Raw genomic sequence first — 24,446 nt, forward strand, 5'->3', positions numbered from 1 at the left:
ATAAAGGTCTTCTGTACTATTGCAAAGAAATGTGCCCGTGATAAGAACTAAAGTCAAATGAGTCTTAGAGATTATGTTGTGGACATACAATGTAAGGAACCAAGTCTGAAAGAAAGGATTAGAAGCTAGGAGACTGTGAGTTCTAATCCTCTCTTACGCCATGGAGTTGTTGTGGGGAAAATAAAACATGGGAGTATAAAGTATGTATGCTGTCTTGAGATGACAAATAATACAAGCAAAATATATCAAATAAAAAGGAAATCTATAATGCTGGAAAAGGTGGAATGAAATAAAAGGGGATAATGAACAGCAAACTGGATGAGCTTGATTACAGAAGCAATGAATGACAAATAAGAGACCTAAAAGGCCAGGATGAAGATAGGTCATCCTGTTTACACCTTGACAGCACTTAATCAAAGATCAATCAATGTTTTTTTTCCCCAGATGGAGGTGAATTGCAATATTAAATACTCTGAGCCTTCTATTGATTCAGAGCCAATTTGATATAATGGTTAAGGCATCAGGCTAGAAACCTGGAGACTGAGTTCTAGTTACCATCTGGGTGACTTTCTCTCAGTTCTAGGAAAGGCAGTAGCAAATCACTTCCAAAATCTTGCCAAGAAAACTGCAGGAACTAGTTCAGGTAGTTGCCAGGAGTCCTCAAAAACACACCCTTCCCATTAATGAATGAAGACTGTCAGTGGGTGCTTAGTGTCATCTTTTGATTTGGCTTCTTCCTGATATTGTCATTATTTTTTGTTGTAGAAGCTAACTTTGTTTAATGTCATTGCAGAAGGACAGTGTTACATCAGTTTAGAGAAAAAAAATTTGGACAGTGTTAGTTTAGAGGAAATAATTTTGCAGTGTTACATCAATTTAGAGGAAATAATTTTGCAGTGTTACATCAGTTTAGAGGAAATAATCCTTAACTGAGTCTGCCTTCTTGTTCATGATACCCTGGCTTTGTGATGGCATATGATAAGAGACTACAATGGATAGGGTTAGCGGCTTCCTGAAAAGTCTCAACATGGCTGTTTTTGTTTTTATTTCATTTTTTTATAGTGGGTAAAACAAAACAATCTTAGCTCAAGAAAGAGGAATAAATCATCTGATGCTTTTAAGAAAAACACTGGCCTAAGAAACCCATCCTGATATTTGTGTACAAGTCCACAGAAGTTTGCAAAGGAATTTATGGTGATTGCTATGAGGTCACAATGATTTATCTACCACAGAGGTGTCAAACTCACGGCCTGCAGGCTGGATGCATCATGTGCTGGCTATGACCACCTCTGGTTTAGCGAAGATGAAAAAAGTCACAATACGTCACGTGAAAAAGTGATGCCATGGGTTTTACCCTGATCTTCCAGAAAGGAAAATTAAAATACCAATAAAGGTCTTACTTACTTGGAAAAAAAATGCTACAAAAAGCAGATCATCTAAGAACAAGTTATTTTTTCATATTTTTATGTTTATTTGCATTTCAAATACTTTTAAATTAAAATTCAATATGTAAATACTCAAACTTAAATTTGTTTTGTTTTCAGAGGCTTCTCATAATATGAGGCTCTAAGCTGTAGCTTGCTTACTTACCTTTCTCTAAATCTAGTGCTGCAGGCAAGTAAGCAAATGCTAAGTCTAGTATTATGAGAAAGTCTGGTAACTAAGTCTTTGGACAAAGAAGGGTGTGGTTTCCAAATCTAACAATGCTTAGAGCAGATTTAATGTTGTCTATAGTTGCTTTCAAGTTGCTTGCAGAGAACTTTTTAAACAGTAAAAATATCTTAGTTTGGAAGCATGGGCATTTGTCTGCAAGAATATAGGAAACATTTTCAACTTGTTCTCCAGGACATATTGACTAATAAAGTAGTAAACATGCTCATTCCAGTAACATCCTGTAAGATTTAAATACTGGAATTCTGCTGTACCTCGGAAATAATTTGAAAAAGATGCTTCAGGATATGCAAATGTAGTACCTCTATATGTGTCTTTAAAGCAATCGCATCTTTTCTTAGTAATGCATGTTGGTCTTTGTAGCTCTCATATGAAAATAGCTTCTGTTTGGCAATATGAGATATTGGAGTTCTTAAAAAATTGGGGACAAATAGCTAACCAATCTATCCATCATATATAATCCCATTCATTTCTCCAAAAGTCCTGCATGAATAAAGTTACAAAGTTAGGATGGAAAATAACCATTTGCAACCCAAAAACTAAAGTTCAAAAATTCCAGTAATGGTAGATGTCAATCCTGAGATGCACCTTATTGTGGCTAATTAAAATATTGCAATGTCCTCTTTGACCTGTCCAATGGATATGGAACATCATGTTACTTAATAAGCACACAAACCAATTAAGTACTTACATTTAAACCAAACAATGAAAACTTAACCATTAGCACCTCTCCAAGTGGCCTTCTTGGTCTTTACAAATTGCCTACTGGAGAGGAAGGGGCACACATATGTGCAGGCATAGCTGACCAGGAACTTGCAATTACAAAAAGCTAAATGGAGGGCAAGGGAACCTGTGCGCACACCTTGCCTGACAAGTCACTTGCAAAGAAGTGCATACTAGGTAACATCAGCAGTGCTATTGAATGTAGAGTTTGATTCTGGTTTATTTATAGTAGTTTGCATTGCCAGCGTTGGTTGGGAGTGTGGTTTGCTCTGTAGTAGTTCCTTGATTGGAATATTTTTTCCTGTTTGATTATTTCCTTCATATTAATCCCTCTTTATCTGGGCATTGGCTGCTGAAGGGGATGTGTTCTGGTCTTTTTTTTATTAACAAATGCTAGTGTTACTTCATTGGGTAATAAAACAAACAAACAAGCAAACAATCAAGCTCAGAGAACACCAAGGACACCACAATTCAACCCTGAGCCACATACAGTCTCTTCTATTGAAAGAATTTTCAAGCAGTTATTTGGTACTTGCATAAGGGCAACTGCAAACGAAATGTTACAGATGAAGAATTGCTGTTGTTATGTCTGTGGAGATTCTCAGTCATCCAGGTCATGGCAGCTGAAGAAGCTCCTTGGATGAGAAGCGAAAACATCTTCAAAGAAAAACCAGAAAGTCCAGTTGCCTCTTGAAAAAAGCACTTTTGGGACTGCTGTTACTATATGTAGCGTCACAACGGGTAACAGATCTGGGAAGCAAAGATTTGCTGCCTTGCAAGCTGGAAGCAAGGATAGTGTCTCACCCCAACCAGTCCTGTCACACTAATGTTCAGAGGTGTATGAGTTCTCAATTATAAAGACATTGTGACAAGAATAATTTAACCTCTTAACTAATCTTAACTAATTGTATCCCATGTAATTGCAGATTTTTTTTTGCTTTGGTAACATTTGCATATGAAACAAATAACAAAGAAAAGGACGAAACATGCTCTAGGGCCTAGGCCAAGGACCTTTGCTGGCTGAGGAATTCTGGGAGTTGAAGTCCTCAAGTCTTAAAGTTGCCAAGGTTGGAGACCCCTGCCACACCCACCAAGCCACACCCACAGAACCAGTAGTAAAAAAAATTGAATCCCACCACTGGGTAAACAGCTTTACCATGCCCAATTGCAGTACCACTCTTAGTTCCAAATTAAGCCAGAAACAGGAACTATCTTGTTTATTTTATAGAAACATAGCCATTTGTGGATCTGACTGAAGCAACAGCAAGGAAAGTATTATTTAAAACTTGTGCACAGTCCATACTTTTAAGGTACATAACACATTATTCAATAGAGATGTCACACAGTGTTAAACCATCTTGATTTTGTTGGAAAAAGTACAAGATCAAAAAAATGTGATCAGAAAAAGGCCTATGAGGAAGAGATAAGGACTGATCACCCAGAATGCTACAATTAAATTTTAATGACGTCTCATTTCCAGAGTTACAGGATTAAAAAATAGCAGAGTGTGAAATATTCATAAATGTTAGCACAAGGTTATTCTTAGTATACATGTTTTGTCTCACTTTATGAGAATTCTTTGACGTCATAATGCCACCCCTCAAATTTTAGAATAATTTAAAGCTAACTTTATGCAAATTTATCTGCAAAACACACTTTATTTACTAGAAATTCTGTGTTCTAATGGCAAGAATTTTATAAGAAATCCACAAGGATCATGAAAACAGGGATATGGTTTAATTTTATGTATGTTTTGATATTACTTTCACAAAGGCAGATGTGCTAGCAAGTCTACCCAAATTCTAGCAGTACAATCCGAGCTATGATTTATTGCACTAGATACAATCTTTAATATCCTTTAAGGCCTAACTGTAAACTCCCACAGCCTTGATCCTCTATTATTCCTGCACTGATAACAAAAGGACAACAAATAACAATCTGAAGCCTTGGCCTTAGAATCATTTCCTTTTCTCATTCAGCTGTACAGGTCTATCTAATGAAATCTATTATACTTGCTTTCACCAAATGATCCTGCGTCACCAGCTGGACCTGACAGACTAAAACAAGATTTCTAATAGCACTAAATGGAATGCTCAGTCTTAAGCTGTGGTTTTGAGCATGAAACAAAACCACTTTTAAAGAAAGCATTATGTGGTAATGAGAATTTTTTTCCATTAATTAAAACATGTAGCATAAGTAGAAAGTCAAAAAATCGTACCTCATGACATGTGTTTTATTTGTCTCAGTCATATCTAAATCAGTGCTTCTCAAACCTGGATAAATTACCCAAAATAAGATGAACGTGGTTTTTGGGGGGAGGGGGGAATAATGACACACAAAATCATTATCCAATTACAATGACTTAAAGTGTTTTACCTATATTGGGTAAAAAGTGGTTTTGGGTAATGAAGAAAAAGTTTTGGAAAGCATTGAACATGAACATTAAAAAGGAAATTTATTATTCAGATATATTACAATAAAAATGTAAGTACAACTTTTGTTGCCTTTCACCAAATATTTCAAAAAATATGCAGGTTGGTATATGTATATCCAATCAGGATCTCTGAAACAATTACACACTGCTTAACATAAGCAATAAAATTGTACAGTGGTATCATGCCAGGAGGGGGATTCAACTGGCGTTACTGGTTCGGTGATTATGTTTTGCACATGCATGCGCGTCTGACACGCATTCTGCGTGTGTGTAAAATAACCTTAGGCTGTGCCGCCCGGACAGCTGAAAAGTGCTGCGCACAGGTGCGCAGCATTCAAAAAGCCTCTTTTCCCCTGCTTTTTCAACCTCAGCTGTGCCGCGGAAAGCAGCTGAGGTTGAAAAACAGGAAATAAAGGACAGGTAAGAGCCCGGGCAGGTGGGTGGGACAAACAGCAGCAAACACAGAACCAGTTCTGTGTCTGCTGCTCTTCAAAGCGACTGGCTCTATAGAACTGGGCAGAACCGTTAGCATCCCACCTTGTATCATGCACAACCTGCTTTACTATTCTATGGCCAAAACAAAGGTGGAAAAAATACATTATTGCCTGTCTATAAAACACATTCTAGCTGTGTTTTGAATGAATAAACATGCTATGTTTGCCAATCAATATGTATCGGGCTCTGTGTGTGTGCACACACACTCTCCATCAATCGATAGGGTTAGGTTGGAAGATAGAAGACACAAGTGGTAATAAACGTAGCAGTGTCAATTTGGTGCAGTGATTTAAGGGGCTGGCCTAGAAAGCAGAAAACTTGAGCTTTAATTCTGCCTTAGGCATGAAAACCAGCTGGGTAACTTTGGACCGGTCACTCTCTAAGCTCAGCCCACCTCATAGGGTTGTTTTAGGGAAAATAGTAGAAGGAACATTATGTATGTTTACCACCTTGAGTTACTTATAATATGGGATAAAAAAATCTTATAATAAATAAACATCAGGAAGAAAAAGTATGAGAAGCTGGAAAAGTACCATGGCCTGAAGGAGGAACTAGAAAGGATGTGGAAAATAAAGGTCAGTGGCAGCAGGAGCACTTGGGGCTATGACTCCTTAGATGGGAAAGTGGCTCCAACTGATGCAAGGAGTGCTAGAAACAGCGAAGGTACTATGCAGAATCCTCAAACTCCCAGGCCTCTGGTAGAAGACCCAAAGTTAAGGGAAGATACAACTCATACAGGGGAGAATATAATGAAACCATTGCCGTAAGGCAGATCACCTTGCATAAGGTAATATTATTTAAGGTTTCCCAATTTGGGGGTACCATATTATTTAATTAAACTTGAAGTGGGTATCTGATGTGATCAAATAGTCTTATGTAAAAACTCTTCATCTTTCAAATATAGGAATCTGGTAGCACCTTTTCTGACTTAAATTTTATGAAAAGAGCTATGCTTTCATTAGCTGCAGACCTGCTGTTCAAATTCAACATAGGCCTTCATAAATCTGTGGGTATTAAGTTCGCCCTAAATACAGGTATAGTAATGCAAACGTGTAAGGCAGAGGTCTCCAAACTTGGCAACTTTTAAGACTTGTGGACTTCAACTCCCAGAATTCTCCTTTGAAGTCCACAAGTCTTAAAGTTGCCAAGTTTTAGGGACCCCTGGGTAAGGTATAAAACCTACAAAGCGAACGCAAAGGCTCTGAGTTTAGATTTGGCACATTCACTTCCTCCGCCCATCCCACTTTCCCCTTTCTTCCTCATTGGCTCCTTAGGCACGTGCTTTGAAACAAACGGATTTACGAAATAGAGGCGTGGCCTTGCGTCAATTCTCCGCGTCATTAATTTTTTTTTTTTTTAAACCCAGGCGAAAAAAACTGGCTTGTCAAGAGCCGGGCAAAATTGAAAGGCGAAGCCCAACAGCAGAGCAGGGCAATGATATCATTGTAACGCGACTATGGGGAAGTGGGCGGCGCGGCTTCAGAGCAGGAAGGTGAAGGGGGGAAAAACGCGGTGGACGGTGGCCGCTTGAGAACGTACCACGCAGGAAGCGAAGCGGTGTTGGGAATACTTAAATTACGCGGTGAGAATTCCGCTTGTTTTGCCTTGGTAGCTTCCCTTCTTTGGTTTGACTATGCCGGCTTTATTTCTCCACGAGGCCCTTTTTATGCGGCTCTGCCTTCGGACGTAAATCTCACTGAGGTTCATGGAGATTGCACTCCGATAAACCGTTTCTACGTTTGTTGTGCAGAAAGGCAGGTGTTCTGGGGGTGGGCGAATAACGCGATCCGTCTCGAGGGCGACATGGGACACCTTGTCTATGGAGACTCTCAGTCATCCACGGTCATGGTTGTCCCAAAGGTGCTTTTTCAAGAGGCCACTTTCAAAGAAAAAGTCCAGTTGCCTCTTGAAAAAGCACCTTTGGGATTAGACACCTTGCTTTGCAGCGTGTGAACCGGCTGACACGGCTCCTCCCTCTGAAATGCAGAACCGAACGCTTTGGAGAGGCGCTGGGTGCCAGCGATTCCCCCGACACGTGTGCGCTTCGCTTGCCTCGAAAGCGGGGGCCACGCCGCGCTATTTCCCACTATCTCTTAAGTCATCGCGTGGGTGTGGTGGGTGTTGGCAGGTTTCCTTTAAATCTAAGAAGCGAAAGGTGATTCCATGCTGTAGCGGCTTCTTTGAGTTTCATTTCTCCTAAGCCGCGTGGGCAAGATCTGAATTTCCATCTCAAAGCATATTCGGTGACTGGGCTGTTCACATTTTGTTCCCTGCCACTCCAGAAGCAAGGAATCCAATTGTTGAGATTGTATTGTATTATTGAGCATGATTGATTGTGTGTCATCAAGTCGTTGTCGGCGCCAAGTGACAACGTAGATAGATTTTGTCTATGAGCATTGACCATAGAAAAGGGCAATATAACATGTGACAGTTGTACCGTTGGTTTCATTAAGAAAACTTGGCCTGAAAAGAAAAATATGGATACTGCTGTTTAAAACAGTTGCAAACTCTGAAAATAGGTCTTGCATCCTGTTTTGAAGTGGAAATATTAGAGTAGTTGCTCAGCTTGTCATTTTGTACTGTAGAGAAGTGCATACAACTTTTTAATTGGATGGTCCCATTCTTGTACAGAGGCTTCCAAGGTTGTATATAAGACCTGACATAAATTGGGCTTCATGCAACTGTTTCTATAAGACATATACTTTTTAAGGTATGGAAAATAATTGTGTTTATGCATGGATCCAAAGCAATAGGGGATATAGATGAATATAACTGTCTGGTTTGGTTCTGCAACCCAACAGGACAGACACAGACTACATTAGGACTGCAGAAAAAACAATTACTACCCACCTGCCTTCAATTGAGGACCTGTATACTGCACGAGTCAAAAAGAGGGCTGTGGAAATATTTACAGGCCCCTCACATCCCAGACATAAACTGTTTCAACTCCTTCCCTCAAAACGACACTATAGAGCACTGCACACCAGAACAACTAGACACAAGAACAGTTTTCCCCCGAAAGCCATCACTCTGCTAAACAAATAATTCTCTCAACACAGTTCAACTATTTACAAAGTGTACACCACTATTACTGTTAATCTTCTCATCACTCCTTATCACCCATCACCTCCCACTTGTGATTGTAGGACTGTAACTTTGTTGTTTGTATCCTTACGATTTATATTGACTGTTTTCTAGTATGATTTGATTGTTGATTGTACCCTATGACTATCATTAAGTGTTGTACCTTATGATTCTTGATTCTTAACGAATATACCTTTTCTTTATGTATACTGAGAGTATTTACACCAAGACAAATTCCTTGTGTGTCTAATCACACTTAGCCAATAAAGTATTCTATTCTATTCTATTCTATTCTATTCTATTCTATTCTATAGCAGAGTTTACCTTATTCTATTCTATAGCAGAGTTAACCTTAAGATGGGCAGCAAAACCCACTAGAGCCTTTTAAATGGAGGCTTTCATTTTTATCCATTTTTCAGCCATCCCTTGAGAAATGTCAGGTAATATAAAACTTTCTAGAAGTGGTACATGTTGGGGAATGCCTTGTCACATTATTTTCAGTATCCAGGGTCTTTAAACCACCTCTGTGTCTTCGAACAAGTATGTAAGTGAAGTCTACATTTTAAAGAAATGTTCTGATAAAAAAAATCTAACTCTAGTGAAATTAAGCAAGGAATTGCTACTGAGTCCACAAAGCATTGTTGTACTTACTATTGTACTTATTTTTAAAGCAATAGTTGAGACAGTGACATTTATGTTGCCATGTACTGTCCTTGAAAATATTTAAGGGTAATTTTAGTTTCACATGGTTTACTGTTAATATGATATGATATGTAGGTCTTTGTCCTGCTTTGGCTAATTTATTTCTATTTAATTTACTTCAGATGAATCATGTCCAAAGCAGGGGTCATTCGTGTGGGACTTGGTATAGTTCTTGGAGCAGCTGCAGGATTAGGTCTCATCTTTTATTTCTATAAACAGAAGAGAAAGAAGCCCAGTCAGAAAAACAATTCAAGATATCCAGTTGTACATTGTCAGCAAAATGCTATGCATGTTCATGAACAGGCAGAAACACTTCAGCCTTATAATCAGGGTAAGTTAATGATTAATTTATTTTGCATTTTTAGTTATTCAAGATTGTACTTATGCAGAGTAGTAGGATATATTTTTCTTCCTAGCATTTTTCCCACAAGTGCAGGGGCTGCTTTTTTTTTTTTTTTTAGAGATCAACTATATGTTGATCAGGGGTGGGATTCAACCGGTGTTACTCCTGGTTCATTGACTTCGTTTTGCGCACGATACATTCCAAAAGATAAATTTGGGCTCTGATTTCTCAATTCAGGCCCATTTCTCTGGGTTTCTGTGTGAGATTTCTGTATCTATCTGTGAAATCGGTCCCTTTCTTGCTGCTTGAATGAGTTCCAAGACTTTTGGTAATTAGTATGCCTAAAAGCATAAAATTGTATAACTGAAACATAATAAAAATATTGTAAAAATAAGCAAAATAGATAAAAGAACTCATTTTAGATAAAATAATGATTTTGACTAATTTCTGAAGTGAAGCTAATTATTGCTAATCTGGTCTTTAGAAGAAGGTCCTCCATAAGGCAGTGCCCACTAGTTATGAAACAGCTTCTCCGGGCTCCTTAGCTCATATGAACAGCAACTCACAGCATTCCTTCTTGGACAAACATGTAGGACAGTTCAGGTCAGTTGTACCTGTAGAAAGTGGCGGTACTAGAACCTAGGAACCAAGCCATTTAGGAATTTATTAGCAATCAGTGTGGTACTCACAATATCAGTGTAATGACTCTCAATGCCCAACACAAATCCTCCTAAATAAAGAGAAGATTCAATAGCTTTCAGCTGTGTGTATGGCATCAGAGGACTGCTTAGGATAGTCCATGGGCCACTGTGGAAAACCTGAACCTTGCCAGATAGATGCCCTTCCTAAGGCATGAAAATTAAGGCTCTGCAACAAGATCCATTAGCATGCCAAGAGATCTTCCTCAGAATACGGCAGTCAGTATATGAACAGGAACCCTATGCTGTCCCTACACTGATCTAACACAGATATTCGTACCCCATCAGCCCCAGAAGTATGTCACACAGAAATTTAAATTGATATTTGTTTACAGTACCGGTAGATTAAAAATAACTGGATGTAAAGTTAGGATTTGGGGCCAATTGATCAAATGCATATGTGCAGCTTTGTGTTTTGTCTACATACCTAAAAATTTTAAAAGTAACTACTAGCCACAGTTTTGTGCAGTATAAATGAAGTAACTTTATGCTAATTATTTTTCTCATACTAGTTCCCTGGATGAGACCAGAACCAGTGGAGGGTGGTGACAGCGTTCCATATACATCTCTTCTAACACATGAAGAGCAGGCTGAAGTATTAAACCGTCTTGATTTTGTGCTCCGAAGCCTTATAGAGTTGCGACATGAGGTGAAAGAATTACGGGACAGCCTACAGAGTTTAGCTGGAGAAATTATTGGCGAAGTCAGGTGTGTATCTGTTTTTCCCAGATTCGGAGCTACAGAAGATTCCAGGTAGCAGAATCCAGAGACTATTGGTCAAGATTTATGTGAGATTACTGGGATTACTCTTGCTGGTATCTGCAGAACAGCTGGTTTCTTAGTGTAACCTTATTAATGCTCCCTTCGTATATAGCTTCATTTTTATTTTTTAGCTGAAGAAAGAACAACCTAATAATTCTGAATGTCAGAATAGTTGTATCAGTTACAATTATTGCTTCATTTTGTAACAGTGTAAGAAATGGGACACTCTTTTCTAAAAGAAAGGATGTTTAAAAGAGGCAAAGTTTTTCTTTTAAAGCTGTACATGCTATTTTAATCTGAAACAAGAAGTTTCCAAATAATGTTGGGTTTAATAGCTTTTTGCTGAATTCAGCTTTTTGTTCATATCCTTTCTTTTATTTTGAAGTCTCCCTGCTTCTTTCCTTCTTATGCTTCATTCATTTAAAATTTTAGGGTCAAAACCATGAAGTAATACTTCCCATTTTCCTGTTGCAATCATCCTTTGGGAAGTTATTGGATAATGTTTATTTCTCTGGAGAAATTTGAATAAGTTGTTTCCCTCATTTTTTTTCTGCTCAGAAAAGTGTAGAATTGCAAATGACTTGCTTTATTTAAATTAACTAACTTTTGATGGCCAGCAGATGATGACATGTGTATAAAATGCAGAGCATGAACTCCAGGGAGTTTCTAACTCATGATACAAGTATAACATGTCACAGAGTCTGAGCAAAAGCTAGATTTTTACCCCATGTTTATCTAATACTGAAGAGGCTCAGAGAACAGATGACATGCTTTTAATCCATGATCAGCATTTTTGGGGAGCAACTGTTTCCCTAGTATGAGAATACAGTCATGAAGGCAAGTTAGTATTTAAAAAAATATTCTGAGAATATTTTCCTAGAATATTTGAAGGTTTTTCTCAGTGGTAGCCACCTGTCCCAGCAGGTTAGATCATGTTCCTGTATTTGTTTTCTGCCAATTGAAGATTTTTCTTTTTATATAAGCATGTGCCCTTTCTGTTTAATTTTATTTGCTGACTATGGCATCTTAACTTTTATAAATGTGTTTTAATAATTTACATTTTGTAAGTTATGTTCCAATTTTTAAAGGGTAAAAGCAAAGCATACATTTTGAGTGTGTGTGTGTGTGTGTATATATATATATATAAAATGAGTTGGGAAAATAAAATGAGTTGGGACGCATTTTGAATTGTATTAAACAGAACAACAAAAATTGTTTTGATAGGCAAAACGAAATAGACTATCGATTATTATAAGGTTTCATAGTGTCATTCCATGCCAATCTGTAACTTTGCAGGTCTCATCTAGAAGAAAGCCAAAAGGTTATTCGGCGGAGGCGTTTTATATATCCCAGAGAAAGAAGTGATTCCACAGGATCCAGCTCAATATATTTCACAACCAGTTCAGGAGCTGGCAACACCGACGATGGAGAAAGTGAGGGGGGGTAAGGAACATTTCGTTTAGAGCAAGGAATAGTTAAATGTAATTTGGCTGATCAGGAGATAAAGGTAGTAGTAGACAATTTAATTTGCATTTGCAGTCAAAACATCAAGGGTAAGGATGAAAATGAGAATTATGTTTTTTCTCTCTCATTGACTCAATGTGGACAACTTAAGCAGCATTTCTGGAAGTGATTTGCCCTTGCCTCCTTCCTAGGATTGAGAAAAAGTGATCAGCTGGCTTAGTGCTTAAGGGAGGACTAGAACTCCTAGTTTCCCAGTTTCTACTTTACTGTCTCTAACCTACATCAAACTTTCTTTGGATTAATTAATGTTAATATAAACATTTAACATTAAGGAAGGAACCCTAATATTTTAGGTGTGTTTTTCTGATACATCTTTGTCATATGTTCAGTGGTATCAGAATGGTAATCAGGTATGCATGTTGTGGCTAAAAAATAATAGTTCCCAGTCAGGTTTTGAGGTAATTAGTACTTAATATTTTTAGGTTTACTTTTGACATATTAGCTACATTTCCATACAGGGTAAGCTATGAGTTTCCAGAAGACTTGATGACTGAAACAGTTACATGTTTCTATATGCCACACATTTGTGCCCATTAGGCTATTTCTGCTTTGGCCAACATCTGAAAATGAACTGGATTTTCAAACTGGGTTACTCACTTGCTCTTTAAGAAGCCAGGATTCATAAGTCAGGAGCATGTCTTGGTTTGCCACCTTTAAGAAATACAAAATAATCTTAGAAAATATGAAACAATGTATGATTAAAATGTCTGATAAAATAGCTATCGTAATTCAGTGGAATGCTTGTCAATAAATAAATGTAACAAAATGAATATTTAATGATTTACAAAACATGTGAAGAGAAATAAGGGAAAAATTAATGATGGAGATTATATGTGTTTTTAAGGAAGTATGATATTTAATTGAAAAGAAGTATTAAAGATGTTAAGATTTTAATGATTATTAATGATAGAACTGAACTGGAATGGGATGAGGGTTTATAATTACATATATTTACAATCTTTTTTTAAAAAAAGAATATAGCGTGTATTATAAGAATGTACCAAGCAGAATTCGATTGGAAGTTATGTATTATGTATTATATTGAAGGACATAACCTTAAGGTATATATTGAAGTTTAAATAAGAGTTGAATGGATGTAATTAAAAGATACAAAGGTGTCATACTCCAATTAGTAACTACAGGAGAAAATTTGTTTAATGAGAAAAGATAATATGAAATTGAAACAGAACAGACAAAAGTATAAATATAATGACTTGAATTGAGATGAGATAATCAAAATAAAATTGAGAAAATTAAAAGAGGGGAAAAACTATATAGAAAATGTAAAATAGTATAAGATATGGAATAGAATACAAAAAGGAGCATGAAATTGAGTTTTGTGTCTGTATAAAGAAGTTCAACCCGGGACCATGCTATTTTCAAAAAAGATGTTTTCTTTGTACTTTGTATGTGTGAAAACCCAAATAAAACTTTATTAAGAAAAAAGGAGAAATACAAAAAGCCAAGAACCAAAATTCAAATGATATTGACTTACTTGTTAGTTTAGTGGTTATATTAAAATAGTAGAAGCCAGTTAGAATGAGTGGGACACACTGCTTGCTGTGAATTCCCCAAGTTCTGGCTTATAGTTGAATATGAATTTAGATATTGGTTACTTGATATTTAAATTCTGCATGCGCTTGACATGGAAGTATAAATACTGTGTTTTCTTTAAAGATATACTACGGCCAATGCAGAATCGGATTATGATAGGGAATCTGATAAAGAGAGTGATGAAGGAGAAGATGAAATCAGTTGTGAAACAGTTAGAACTGGAAGAAGAGATTCCTTGGACCTTGTCAATGAAGATGAAGCAACACTGAATTTGGACACTGTTTCAGAAGAAGAACTTGCTCAGTTACTGCACCAAGCCGATAGCTCACACAGAGGGACTGACCAGGAGAAGAGAGAAGGTTTCCAACTACTGCTTAACAATAAACTTGTGGTAACTCTTAATTGATTTTTTTCTGGAGGAAAAATGTGTGTGAATTAACATGCAGAGAAGAATACAGGAGTTGTGCAAAGTCCTATCTAAACCATATCAATAATGAGACCAAGCAACTAAATGCAAACTAACGATTGCTCTTGTAAGCAATTAGAATCTTCAATGTGGCTGAGACTTGGCTTAATTGAAGTACATTTGTTTCCTGTATATTAAATAATTTAATAGTAAATATTCTAAGGCTGATAAAAGTGAAATTCGAACTTCTCTATGTCAATAGCAAAGCTGTCATCAGACTTTTTTCCCACTAAAGATTATTCTGCAAAGTTATATATCCAAGCTTGTTTTATGTTTCCAAAAAGGTTATATCTTAGATTTTATAATATAAACAAGAAAAATAGTTAAATACTTAGGATAAAAATCCCAAATTTGTTTATAGAGAAGGAATCTCACCTTGAGTTTCTTTTCTTCCTCTATGGAATTTCCTTAAGTGCAATTACATCTGTATTATCCTTATCTTTTTCTTTTATAAAATGCACAAATTATTTATTGTCCTTAATAAACGAACAGCATTCCCACAAAGGGGTCTGGTCTTTAAGCCTAATTAATTTTGCTATTTTAAAAGATACTTTGTCAGAAAAAATAATTTTTTAAATTACATTTTAAAATGTGTTTTTTAAATTTTTTTTTAAAAAATTATCCGTTTAAAACTTACTTGGATCACAAACTTGTTAAGCTTTTTGTTTTTAAATCAAAATCCACTAAATATGTTTCCCATTCGTTATTTCAAAAATAAGGTGTTCACTGAGAGTCTCATCTTCCACTTGCCTTTTGGAATCTTTATCTTAGGTTGTAAAATAATTAATTATTAAGATGCTTAAGAAAATGGGGCTTTTGCTGGTCAAATAACTATTAAGGCCTCATAGAGCTTAAGGGCACATTGTAGTTCCCTCATTTTTCAACCTGCTCAATTAGTGTTTGATCATGAGAAACTAAATTCCTGTGATTGCCTCATGAGGAACAGTTCTTCCATTGAACAAGTAGGTGATCCCCAGATCTCTCCTTCTCTTTGAAGAGATTTTCATCAGCCAGAACCTGACTCCTGGTTGGCAGTTTCACCACAGTGCTATCCTTGCTGGCGGACAGGGAGTTTCAACTGCCATCATTCCTTATCTAAAAAGCCAATCCTCACCCAGAAACTGGAATAATTCTACTTTTCTCTTATATTTGATATAAAAGAAGCCAAAACATTTTTGTACTTCAAACAAGTGGAAGAGGGTTTTATTTAATTATTGATTTTACAAAGTCTATCTTTTAATGCAAATCTTTGCAAGCATAATTTAGCCCTGAAACAATGTGCTATATGGTATAAGTGCCATTTACCTTAATCTAGAATAAATGAAATGCAAACATACAAATTGGTATTCATTCTGTCTATACAGTATAGTGACAAGCAGGATTTCCTTTGGCGTCTGGCCCGAGCTTACAGTGATATGTATGAGATCACCGAAGACATAGAGGAGAAGAAATCATATGCATGTGACGGTAAGAAGAAACTTTAATGGATTTTTTTTTTACCAGTTAAATTCAACGAGACAGTTATTCACCTAATCTGGAAAACATTTTCTGGAAATAACATTTTACTGAAATTTATTCATGTTGTTACAAAAACAATAACCTTAAAAATGGGTAGATTGAAAAGAGTTCAGATGAACAGAAAACAATATTGCTTCACAATGCTGCTGTTATCTTTACTCAAATATATTGTATATTTGTGCTAGCTCACACTTCTGATTTTTGGCCGATCTGTAGGCAGCTTTTCAGATTTCTGAACATACAATTATCTCATAGTCATCCAGCTACCTTTGCCTCTTATGCTGTCTCCTCCAGTAATTGGCCAATTGTTTCTTATATTAGAAATTGTATATATTTTATACTTAAATCAAAATTCCAGCTTTGATTGGCTTTGATATGGCTTTGACAGTTATAATGATAGTTAAATTCTTATATGGTAGATAGTATTTGCTAAAGTAGCACATTGCAAAACGTACAGATTTTTAGGCATTTTATATGACACCCCCACCCCCAGCATTAGATAATAAATATGTAAGATTTCATATAGTGTTAAATCTTCCTTTGACAAAAATGGAAAAATTGGGTTATATTTGCAGGCAAAGAAGAGGCCGAAATGGCTCTGCAATTAGGAGATCAAAATGCTGACTGTCACCAATGGTATGTAATTATTTACTTTATATAGATAAGGGAAGAGAAAAGTTATTTAGAAAAAAACACACCCTTTAACAGGAAAGCTGCCCAGATCAAGAGTCTAAATTATGCAAGATGAAATTACCCTCCTCCAGTGAATATTTGTTCATTTGGCAGGAGAGTGAGTTCACTGATAGTCCTGATTATTATTACTGATAGTCCTCTACCTACAACCATTCAATCAGGGACCATTTGAAGTTACACTGGCATTGAATAAATGATGGTTACTCAGTCCTCAGTTCTGGCCATCCCAGCATCCTTACAGTCATGTGATTGCGATCTGGGCACTGGCAACCAATCGTAAGCCCCAGAATCACATGATCTCCATTTGCAACTTTGGGCTCGGAGTCACACATTACTTTAGTATTCCCCATTGTGTGCCTGCTTACTCTGTTGTAATTCCTGCTTCTTCTTCAGTGAATGTAATATTAATACATTAATTCCCCTCTTACTGATTATCCCAGTATCCAAGTGAGCTTTCCAGAGGACGGAGGAGTGAGAGTAAGGAAAGGTGAAGAAAAATTAAACCAGGTCATTTAGTGATTGAAGTTGCTGATCCCAATTGTCAGTAAACAAGAACTACCTGTACCAGATATTATTTCTAAAGGCAATGTTCCTTTTTGGCAGTGTAACGCATGAAAAATGTGTCTTCAAACAAGTCTGGTACCTGATTTATATATAAGACACTATATTAGTTATACTGTTTAATCACATACTTTAGAAACATGCAAAAGGGGTCAAAACTCTGGGACAACTCTGAAATACATAGCGGTTGCCTAATTTGCTGAATTGTCAATATGTAAATTCTCAAAGCTAGCAAGAGAAAGAAAATAGAATTCCCTTTCTATGTTAGGATGTCTGTAGCCTTTGCATTCCTTAAAAACTTGTCTGATTTAAAAACCAAGATGGGAGGTTGCATATTTGCTTTGGCTTCAGAAATAGATGTTTTAAGAAGAGTTGGAAGTTCAGCTGGAACATTATGGGATTTTAGTAATCTCTTGAGAAAAAAAATGCAGATGTAACAACATCAGGTTATTCATTTTATTTTCAAAATATTTACTGAAAGCTTACAAAGCTGTCTGCAGTACAAAAAGACTGAAGACTGGCCTTCAGGCTAAATGGAGTTCTTGTATGGGGATATATTGCTTTAGAGTCTTAGAAGGATAGAGATGTTTATTTAGAAACACTGCAGCACTTTAAGCCTTCCAAGGCTGAATTGCTTCTAAATAATATCTTTATATTTTTGTGAATTTGAATTTAAAATATATTAATATTTTTCTTAAATATTTTAACAACTGTAAACTGCTCAGAGTTGCTGAGAAAGGCAACGTGTAGGTTTAGTACAGTGGTGCATTTCAAAATAGTTTACCACCAGTTTGGTGGGCATGGCTTGGTGGGCGCGCACTTTGCGCAGGTGCAGAGGTTTTCCGACTCACCTCCTGCAATCATGCACTCTCCCTGTTGCTTCAGCAGCTGATACATAGCAATCTGATATGCTACGCAAAGCAGCTGTGCTCCAAAAGCAGGGAATAAAGGCCAGTATGGGAGCCTGGGCTGGCGGGTGGGCCCAACAGCAGCTCCTCAGAGAGAACCGGTTCGGTCTCTGCTGATCTTCGGCACTACTGGTACGTCAGAACCAGGCCGAAACGGTAGAATACCACCACTGGTTTAGATAGTGATGATGATGATGATGATGATGATGATGATGATGATTTTGATTCCGGGGATGTTGATGTTTTAAGAAGAACTGGAAGTTCAGCTAGAACATTATGGGATTTTAATAAACTCTTGAGAGAAGAAGATGCAGATGTAACAACTGATTATGCTATCAGTTTTTATTACTGTTGACATATTTCAAAATCATCTTGCTTGTTTTTCATCATCTGAACTTTAATATATAGATAGAAACTTTTCTGTTTAAGCTCATGATACTTTGGCTAAGGACAGTTTTTTACCATCTTACTGAAGTACAAATAGCATCCCACGGGTCCATCATGTAGTACCTTTTCCATAGCCGATCATTCATTTGCTCTTCCTACTCTTTTTAGTCATATTCAATTCACTGGAAGATGGATGAGAACACACCTTAAACAAGGTCTTCTGCCTATGGTTTCCTATACTCTTAATCATTATGTCATTCTGCGCTCCATGTTGGAATTGGGTGTTGGTTCTGGTGTCCTTGTAGGTGCTTAGAAATTACTATCCTTGACACATCTACACAAACAAGGAGGTTGGAAAACCATGTTTCTCATTCATCTGAAGCTTGTCACTCCATTTTATAATGTCCACTGCATTAAAAAGTGACTGGCTTCATGGAAAAACAATTAAATGTGATGATGAAATGTGGACGATGAAAAGAGTGAGATAAGAAAAGATAGAGCTTGCATCACAATGCATGTTTCATGATTCTGATAAAACCTCCAGACAGACTATAGACATCTGTGTTGGTTCCTGCATAGGAAATGTCATACAGAGAGACAGAGAAAAAATAAATAACATAACAAAGTAAATGGGCTGGAAACTTTTGTGATTTTTCCCCAATGGGTTCTTCTATTCACTGCTGTTTTATTTGTTTTATCTGTGCCATTTTTATAGTGGGTTGTTCTGCTGAGATTTTCAGACTTTGTGTCATTGTTGATCTTCAACGATCAAAAGCCTACTGTGATGTACTTACAAAGAATGTAAAAGAAATAAGCCTTCTCTAACAGATGTTGCAGTTTCATAGGTTCAGTCACTCTGTGGTCTGCTTTGGGTGTTAAAGTTCCAATCTTCTGAAGCAAGTGATAAGCCCTCCTGCTTCTAACTATAGTCCTCAGCACTGGCTTTCCTATGAAAATCCAGGGTTATTTAAAATCAGTGTTCTCTTTATGTTCCAAACAAGAATCTCTTGCTGAAACCCAGTGTATAACCACTTTTCTACCCTTGGAGCTCTTGAGATGTTAACAGTCTGAAATAAAATATTAACAAATTTTAGACATGAATGAAAACAAATTATTATTATTCTAACTCTGGAAATCTGGTTGAATCACAAATGGAAAAGTTCTCAAGGTGTATCTTCCATAACTTTCAATTGTTGATTCTTCGAGCACTATATTTTCTGGGGAAAATTAAAAAATATGATACTAAATATGGGAACAAAAAGGGAGGACATCTCAAAATTGTATAAATTATGACTTATAGTCCAAAAGCGTCATAAAAGCTAATTTGGTTTCTCTGTGTACTGAGCCAGTTACTTCAGAAAATGATTTATAGTACTCAGTACACATTAGAAAAGTATTTTGTGCATTTTGGAGAGCTGTTCAGATGGGTAATGAATAAAAATAGAGACTAAAAATCAGTCATTTAAATTTGGAATATCCTCATGATTAATATATTTTTGGCTAGCTAAGAAGTAGCCAGATAAGATCAGCTATATTTGTTCATGGCCTTCTAACTTGCATTATGTTGCTTTAACTGCCAAAACCTGGTTTGGGGGTTGCTAATTCTGCATTTGAATAGTCTTGCTTTGTCTTATTCGAATAAGAACTTCTATAATTTTATTTTGCAATTTAATATTTTGCTTTATTTTAAATACTTCTAGGTGGTTAGCCAGCCACCTGTTGGCTAAATGAATGGAATGTAAATATTCTGTTTTGTTAAAAAAAACCACCAAACTAAATAGTTCACCATGAGGTCTGTTCTAGACAAGACTGTGTATCTCCTTACAGTCCTAGGTGACTGATTCTGTTTTTTCAGCTGGCCAAAGTTCATGAGAATCTGTTCACTTTGGAGACACACGGCATTGCTCCAAGATCTGAACCATCAGTCTTATGCTGTGGGATAGCAGCAGGGGAGGAAAGAAAGACAAGACTAATGAAACTTTAAATATCTTTCCAGCTTATTTCTCAAGAAGTGAAATTTTATCTGAACCAGTGGGAGAATGTGTGGTATTGACTTTGTTAGCCCATGAGGCTGATTCATTTGGTTGTCCCAGATATTCCTTGCTGTTGCTATGCAGAGTATGGGTTTTGCTTTTGTTTGACACTCCCTGATTTCCTGGCTTGGCCTGGTACCTCAAGCAGGAATAGAAAAAGAAAGAAAAAGTGAGTCGCAGCCTGATCCTACGGTTGAACCTGACTGAGTTTCACTGGGCTTACTCCTGAATACATCTAAGATTGTAGCTTTGAGGTAGAAAATACTTACAGGACTACCGCTATTGAAGAAGCACTGTTGACAGTCACACTAGGTGGATCAAACCAGAAAATAGCTCAATAGGAAACAGCTCCATAGGAAGACCAGAACTACACTTTGAGATTGGCTTTAGCTACAGACTCTTGCAAGTCTAATTGTGCTTCATATTTCTGTTTCTTATACTTCCTCCAAACTTTACTTTTTTTTCCAGGATTTAAATAATGTTTCACACACATTCCTTTGTCTAGCTAACAATTCTTGTGTATTTTTGTCAGTGTTATTTCCCTTACTCTTTATACTGTTCAATTCTTCTTGCTTATTTATTTAGTTGTGTATTTATGATTGGCAAAGCACCATATGCCAGAATGCTAAGACATGTTTAGATAAGTTCATAAAGCACTATAGCTAATAATACAATAAAATAAACCATAAAGCAGTAAAATAGCAATGCCATCACTGCCGCAAAGTTTCAGTTGTTCATCTCAGAGGTCTCTGGGAAATAGCCAGTATTCAATCATTCTCTGGAATGTGTGAGCTATTCTAGCATCTGAGATAAGCTTTCCTAAATGAGGGAAGTATTGCAATCTCCAAGAATGTCTGCTTCTGTGTCTCAGTAGTGGCAAGAGCTGTCTCTTCATCCACACATCGGGTGGACTGAATTTACTTGGGATGGGCAGTCTCTAAGATATCCAGCCATATGGAGTTTTTAGGTGATGGCCGTGAAAAAACAAAATGGTAGCCACTGCAGCGTCAGTAGCCAGGTTGTTATGTTTCAGGCTCCAAAAACCAAGAAAGACACGCTGAATGATTTCAAAGCAGCTTCCTTTTATTGTTCTTCACCTATAGACAGAAAGCTTGCCAGACTAAAGCTAACTATTATCCTTAAAGGTATACCCTGAGAATTTGTATGGAGGATTATCTTGGCCCTCTTCCTCCCAACCAAACTATCTAAATGTAGCTGCTTCTTGTTCCTCTGGAATGCAGCTCCTCCCTCTTGACAATCCAAACAATATTCTACAATTTCATGTGACAATACTCTGTGTGCAATGAGTACCTTTGCAGCCATATTCTGCACCAACTAAAGTTTTCAGGTGTGTTCAAGGGCATCTCCACGCACGGTGAATTGCAGTAAAGAGTGATTGTCTTGGCATATTGCTGTATAGTAAGATTTGTCAGACTATTATTATTGGGAATAGACTTTTCCTTGTCTTGGATCCACAGCAAGTGTGACAGTAACGAACTATTGTTTTGGAGGTGCTAAGAGTTCATGTAGGGTTCACCTGGCATTCTCTTTTCTAAACTATTTAGTAAAAAGGTTATTTTTAGTGGCCGTATTAAATTTCAGTATTATTCTAATCATCTTTATTACATCAGCTTAGAAATATTTGAGTTCTTGCAAAAGGAGCTAAAATCTAACATGATTTCTTGAATTTTCGGACCTTTTGTCTCAGTTTGGTTTTCAATGTTATTTAGTTGCTATAAGGGATTAGGGTTAGGTCAGTATTAAAAGGGAAGATTTTTTCTTCCAGTCCAACTATAAAAGGAATAATGGTTAATTGTAAGTGTCTATTCTGGCACTGCCCCATTTGAACTGAATGCTGTTGACTTACCTTGTTGAACCAATTGTCACTTTACCTTCAGATACGACATTTATATTTCCTTCAGCCACATTGATCAAAAGTATTAGTGATTATAGAGATTATAGAAATAGAGATTATTTTTTCATATAAAAGAAATGACAAAAATCATTCTGGAAGGGTATTAAAATGTGGCTTTGTCGGTTGGCCTGGGGCTCTGAGGGGGCCACTCACCACTGGAGGGAGTTGACAGAGTAAAAAAATCTCATCCCCATCCAGTCTCTTAGTTCTGGTTTCAGTATAGTTTTAAAAATTATAATCTGTAGTTTTAATGTTTTAGTATTGTTATTATTTTTATATTTGTTTTATAACCTGTAAGCTGCCCAGAGTCATCATACAGGGCGGCATAAAAATTTAATAAATATATAAATAAATAAACATTGAAGGTTGTATGTAATATAGCTACTTCTATCCATTTTCTGTTATATTTTTCCACCAAAATGATAGAATGTCTCTGTTTCTGTAGAGGGGATATTAGGTTTAGATTAAGTACTTCACCTCTATACCAGAAAAATAAATACAAAACATAACTGTACTAATGATGAAGTTTGTTGTAATTACTAGGTATGCTATTCTGTGTGGTCAGTGTTCAGAACATGAAAGCATACAAAAGCGCATTCAAGCCGGACATGCCTTTAAGGTAGGTTGGACTGCCTTTTTTTTATCCAAAGGGCTTTTTACTGCATAATTCAAGGAACTTTTTACTTCAGGGAAGAAAGAAAGAGTACATTTTGACCAAAGCTTGGGGGGCTTGTAGGAAAGACACCAAGAGTGGAATAAGAATATGTTGCCAATATTACTGATTGATTGTAACCATGCTTTACTTGCAAAATTAATGTATGTGATTATTTTGATTTACAAGTGTAGTCAATATTTACACCAAAAAGCTCCGACATCCATTCCACCCTGTTCTTGCCCCAAGTTTGGAGAGAAATTATTGAAGAAAGAGCCAGTGTACTTAGCAACTCTTCATTCTGTCATAGCCTTAAGCTCTATTATTCATGGAGCCTTTTTCAGTCCAACATTTCTTCCCTGGCAGTCGGAAAATATCTTCCTTTCTCTAAAGGATGATAAAATACAATTTAAGGCAATTGAGAAAGATGTTTATATTTCATCTTCAGTGTAGACTAGGGTATTAGCAAGTGCTATAGTACTATATTTTCTAGCACAATTGCTTTAATTTAGTAATTACTTATGCATGAAATTCTTGAATGCTTGTACTGAATTTAAGCTTTTGAATGTTATTTCCTAATTTAATGCAAATGAAACAACTCTTTTGCCTGTGTGATTTTGTTTTGCTTTTTCTTTAGAAACATATAGATGAAGCCATTGCTCTGAAACCAGATGATCCCATGTCTTATTATCTCCTAGGCCGGTGGTGTTACCAGGTAGATTATTTTCATCGCTGTGGTTTTTTTAAAAAATCCTGAGCCATCTTACTAAATAATTTTGCCTGCATGCAGAAAATAAAAGATTGAATGCCTTAGAGAAGTTTTGTATTTAAAAGTCTGGAATTGGTCATCAATTGTTAGCTACTGATAGAATTATCAGAGAAATGCTTAGCTTCATTGACTGGTTCAATGATTTGAATTTGCCATGCTATAGATATGGGTAGATCTGTACTGATAGTGCGTCAGTGTCAGAAACTATGCAACCTAGTTCTGACATATAAAGGAAAAACCATCATGTAGTGTCTTTTTAAAAAATCTTCTTTATCTTGTAATTGGCCATGTGATGCAACACTGAAGTGATGCAACATAGCAAACAGTTTAAGAAAAGTTAAATTGCAGCCTTTGCAATGTGCAGCATGAATGTTCAATGCTTCATGATGATGAGACAACACACACTTGTCTCCTAATTTGTCAATGTTCAGGGTTCCAAAAATGTCTAAGTCACTTAATTTTTTTTAAATAAAATCTTAATTGTTGACAAAAACAGGCTTCACTTAGTAACGATACATGATTTAAAGTTTGCTGACTTTAACCAGTTTAAGAGC

At 36.5% G+C, this 24,446-nt stretch overlaps 1 protein-coding gene across 5 annotated transcripts in view; it reads left to right on the plus strand.

The window, feature by feature from the left end:
- The first annotated feature begins 6,789 nt into the window (after window positions 1-6,789).
- The window catches only part of RMDN3 (regulator of microtubule dynamics 3), a 30,731-nt gene continuing 13,074 nt past the window's right edge, over window positions 6,790-24,446 (plus strand). The window contains exons 1-10 of one of the 5 annotated variants that reach the window (XM_087951697.1): window positions 6,790-6,905; window positions 8,752-8,847; window positions 9,232-9,440; window positions 10,663-10,858; window positions 12,209-12,355; window positions 14,114-14,381; window positions 15,821-15,923; window positions 16,550-16,610; window positions 23,015-23,090; window positions 23,761-23,838. In XM_087951697.1, the coding sequence (XP_087807823.1) occupies window positions 9,239-9,440; window positions 10,663-10,858; window positions 12,209-12,355; window positions 14,114-14,381; window positions 15,821-15,923; window positions 16,550-16,610; window positions 23,015-23,090; window positions 23,761-23,838 (1,131 nt within the window). In that variant the 5' untranslated portion in view covers window positions 6,790-6,905; window positions 8,752-8,847; window positions 9,232-9,238. Of the gene's footprint in view, window positions 7,078-7,420; window positions 7,438-8,751; window positions 8,952-9,231; window positions 9,441-10,662; window positions 10,859-12,208; window positions 12,356-14,113; window positions 14,382-15,820; window positions 15,924-16,549; window positions 16,611-23,014; window positions 23,091-23,760; window positions 23,839-24,446 lie in introns of those variants that run through there. The other 4 variants (XM_087951698.1, XM_087951696.1, XM_026664576.2 and 1 more) reach the window with 4 other exon arrangements.

Source organism: Notechis scutatus, chromosome 1 (assembly GCF_049901735.1).
Source record: "Notechis scutatus isolate UNSWTSFEM ecotype Mainland chromosome 1, rNotScu1.2, whole genome shotgun sequence".
NCBI classification, from domain to species: domain Eukaryota; kingdom Metazoa; phylum Chordata; class Lepidosauria; order Squamata; family Elapidae; genus Notechis; species Notechis scutatus.